Source organism: Nanorana parkeri, unplaced genomic scaffold, assembly GCF_000935625.1.
Source record: "Nanorana parkeri isolate BGI_ZX_2015 unplaced genomic scaffold, ASM93562v1 scaffold4108, whole genome shotgun sequence".
Classification (NCBI taxonomy): domain Eukaryota; kingdom Metazoa; phylum Chordata; class Amphibia; order Anura; family Dicroglossidae; genus Nanorana; species Nanorana parkeri.
Genome location: NW_017310375.1, coordinates 3,643 through 7,102, shown reverse-complemented (window position 1 = coordinate 7,102; position 3,460 = coordinate 3,643). Strand labels below are relative to the sequence as shown.

General features: G+C 52.8%; 1 protein-coding gene across 1 annotated transcript in view; it reads left to right on the top strand.

Moving 5' to 3' along the window:
* The window catches only part of LOC108803731 (DNA-directed RNA polymerase II subunit RPB1-like), a gene marked incomplete at its 3' end in the record, with an annotated part of 7,955 nt that overhangs the window by 1,187 nt on the left and 3,308 nt on the right, over window positions 1-3,460 (top strand). Inside the window, exons 2-5 of the mRNA XM_018575550.1 lie at window positions 857-989; window positions 1,982-2,118; window positions 2,202-2,375; window positions 3,101-3,382. Of these exons, the coding sequence (XP_018431052.1) occupies window positions 857-989; window positions 1,982-2,118; window positions 2,202-2,375; window positions 3,101-3,382 (726 nt within the window). The remainder of the gene's footprint in view (window positions 1-856; window positions 990-1,981; window positions 2,119-2,201; window positions 2,376-3,100; window positions 3,383-3,460) is intronic.

The following is a 3,460-nucleotide window of genomic DNA, read 5'->3' as shown; positions in this document are numbered from 1 at the left end:
TAGGTGTGTGTGAGCTGGGAAGGGCAGGGAGGTGGTAGGGAAGGGCAGGGAGGTGGTAGGGAATGTGCGCCCTGTTGATAGGTGTGTGAGCTGGGAAGGGCAGGGAGGTGGTAGGGAATGTGCGTCCTGTTGATAGGTGTGTGTGAGCTGGGAAGGGCAGGGAGGTGGTAGGGAAGGGCAGGGAGGTGGTAGGGAATGTGCGCCCTGTTGATAGGTGTGTGAGCTGGGAAGGGCAGGGAGGTGGTAGGGAATGTGCGTCCTGTTGATAGGTGTGTGTGAGCTGGGAAGGGCAGGGGGGTGGTAGGGAAGGGCAGGGAGGTGGTAGGGAGTGTGCGCCCTGTAGATAGGTGTGAGCTGGGAAGGGCAGGGAGGTGGTAGGGAATGTGTGTCCTGTTGATAGGTGTGTGTGAGCTGGGAAGGGCAGGGAGGTGGTACGGAGCTTGTGCCCTGTTGATAGGTGTGTGAGCTGGGCAGGGAGGTGGTACGGAGTGTGCGCCCTGTTTATAGGTGTGTGAGCTGGGAAGGGCAGGGAGGTAGTACGGAGGGTGTGCCCTGTTTATAGGTGTGTGAGCTGGGAAGGGCATGGAGGTGGTAGGGAATGTGCGCCCTGTTGATAGGTGTGTGTGAGCTGGGAAGGGCAGGGAGGTGGTAGGGAAGGGCAGGGAGGTGGTAGGGAATGTGCACCTTGTTGATAGGTGTGTGAGCTGGGAAGGGCAGGGAGGTGGTACAGAGGGTGCACCTTGTTGATAGGTGTGTGAGCTGGGAAGGGCAGGGAGGTGGTACGGAGGGTGCACCTTGTTGTGTGTTGCAGTCTTGTCTGGTGCTGGTTTTTACTAATCCTGCGTTTGATCTCTAGAAACGCATGTCTGTGACAGAGGGAGGTATTAAATACCCGGAGACAACGGAGGGTGGCCGCCCAAAGATGGGGGGATTGATGGACCCTCGACAAGGGGTGATTGAGCGGAACGGACGCTGCCAGACATGTGCAGGTAAAACTCCACTTTCTCTTGTTGGCTGCACTTGGTACTATTCATGGGCCACAAAGACATTCCTTGCCTGAGCTTTTCTGTGGGTGGTTGTAGCGGGGTAGGTAGGCCTTAGACCTTCATCTCGGATGGTTGGAGCGTGGTAAGTAGGCCTCTTCTCTAGATGAACAATAAAGGGTTTTCATATGTAAGAAAAGTGTGAGCTCTGGGGCCAAGTCTTCTGTGGATTTGGTTGGTGGGTAGTTGGAGCGGGGTAGGTAGGCCTTAGACCTTCATCTCAGATGGTTGGTGGGTAGTTGGAATGGGGTAGGTAGGCCTTAGACCTTCATCTCGGATGGTTGGTGTGTAGTTGGAGTGGGGTAGGTAGGCCTTAGACCTTCATCTCAGATGGTTGGTGGGTAGGTAGGCCTTAGACCTTCATCTCAGATGGTTGGTGGGTAGTTGGAATGGGGTAGGTAGGCCTTAGACCTTCATCTCGGATGGTAGTTGGAATGGGGTAGGTAGGCCTTAGACCTTCATCTCGGATGGTTGGTGTGTAGTTGGAGTGGTGTAGGTAGGCCTTAGACCTTCATCTCGGATGGTTGGTGGGTAGTTGGAGCGGGGTAGGTAGGCCTTAGACCTTCATCTCAGATGGTTGGTGGGTAGTTGGAATGGGGTAGGTAGGCCTTAGACCTTCATCTCGAATGGTTGTTGGGTAGTTGGAATGGGGTAGGTAGGCCTTAGACCTTCATCTCGGATGGTTGGTGTGTAGTTGGAGCGGGGTAGGTAGGCCTTAGACCTTCATCTCGGATGGTTGGAGCGTGGTAAGTAGGCCTCTTCTCTAGATGAACAATAAAGGGTTTTCATATGTAAGAAAAGTGTGAGCTCTGGGGCCAAGTCTTCTGTGGATTTGGCATTTCTGGCAATGTAGAAGAGGAAAGAACACATTGTGATCATCAATGAGTGTCTGATTGCTGTGTCCTGCTTCTGGTCACGTGACCTCTGTGTGTTTTCAGGTAACATGACTGAATGTCCCGGCCACTTTGGACACATTGAACTGGCGAAACCAGTCTTCCATGTTGGCTTTTTGGTGAAGACCATGAAGGTTTTACGCTGCGTCTGTTTCTTCTGCTCCAAGCTTCTGGTGGATTCTGTGAGTCTTCCACAACGTCTGCAATAACCATTCCTGGAACTCTTCATAACAGATCTTCATATTCATCACTTTGTGTCTTTCAGAATAACCCCAAAATCAAGGACATTTTGACGAAATCTAAAGGGCAGCCAAAAAAGCGATTGACTCACGTGTATGAGCTGTGCAAAGGCAAGAATATCTGTGAAGGTGGAGAAGAAATGGACAACAAGTTTGGGGTGGAGCAGAATGAGGGGGATGAGGACATTCAGAAGGAAAAGGTAAGAGCTTCCTGTGGTTGCTCATTTCTGGGTGGCAATGTGGGATTAATGACCTGTCCAAAGAGCTCCTCTGATCTATTGGGTCACGGAGGAGATCCCTGAGCCTTTCCATGCATGCACAGAGGGGAGCTCTGATCTATTGGGTCACGGAGGAGATCCCTGAGCTTGTGGCCCCCCAGAGCCTTTCCATGCATGCACAGAGGGGAGCTCTGATATATTGGGTCACGGAGGAGATCCCTGAGCCTTTCCATGCATGCACAGAGGGGAGCTCTGATCTATTGGGTCACGGAGGAGATCCCTGAGCTTGTGGCCCCCCAGAGCCTTTTCATGCATGCACAGAGGGGAGCTCTGATATATTGGGTCACGGAGGAGATCCCTGAGCCTTTCCATGCATGCACAGAGGGGAGCTCTCATATATTGGGTCACGGAGGAGATCCCTGAGCCTTTCCATGCATGCACAGAGGGGAGCTCTGATCTATTGGGTCACGGAGGAGATCCCTGAGCTTGTGGCCCCCCAGAGCCTTTCCATGCATGCACAGAGGGGAGCTCTGATATATTGGGTCACGGAGGAGATCCCTGAGCCTTTCCATGCATGCACAGAGGGGAGCTCTGATATATTGGGTCACGGAGGAGATCCCTGAGCTTGTGGCCCCCCAGAGCCTTTCCATGCATGCACAGAGGGGAGCTCCGAATAGTCCTTGCCTGACCATTGCATGTCATTCCAGGGCCATGGTGGCTGTGGGCGTTACCAGCCACGGATCCGGCGCACTGGCCTGGAATTATATGCAGAATGGAAACACGTGAATGAAGACTCTCAGGAGAAGAAGATTCTACTGAGTCCAGAGAGGGTCCATGAGATCTTTAAGCGGATAACAGACGAGGAATGTTTCATCCTTGGTATGGACCCGCGATATGCTCGTCCTGAGTGGATGATTGTCACGGTGCTTCCAGTGCCTCCGCTATCTGTACGTCCGGCAGTTGTCATGCAAGGATCCGCCAGAAATCAGGTAAGATGATGGGTAATGGAGGGACTGGGGCTGTATTCATAGAAAACATGGACTCATTCAATCCAAATTGTCCCCCCA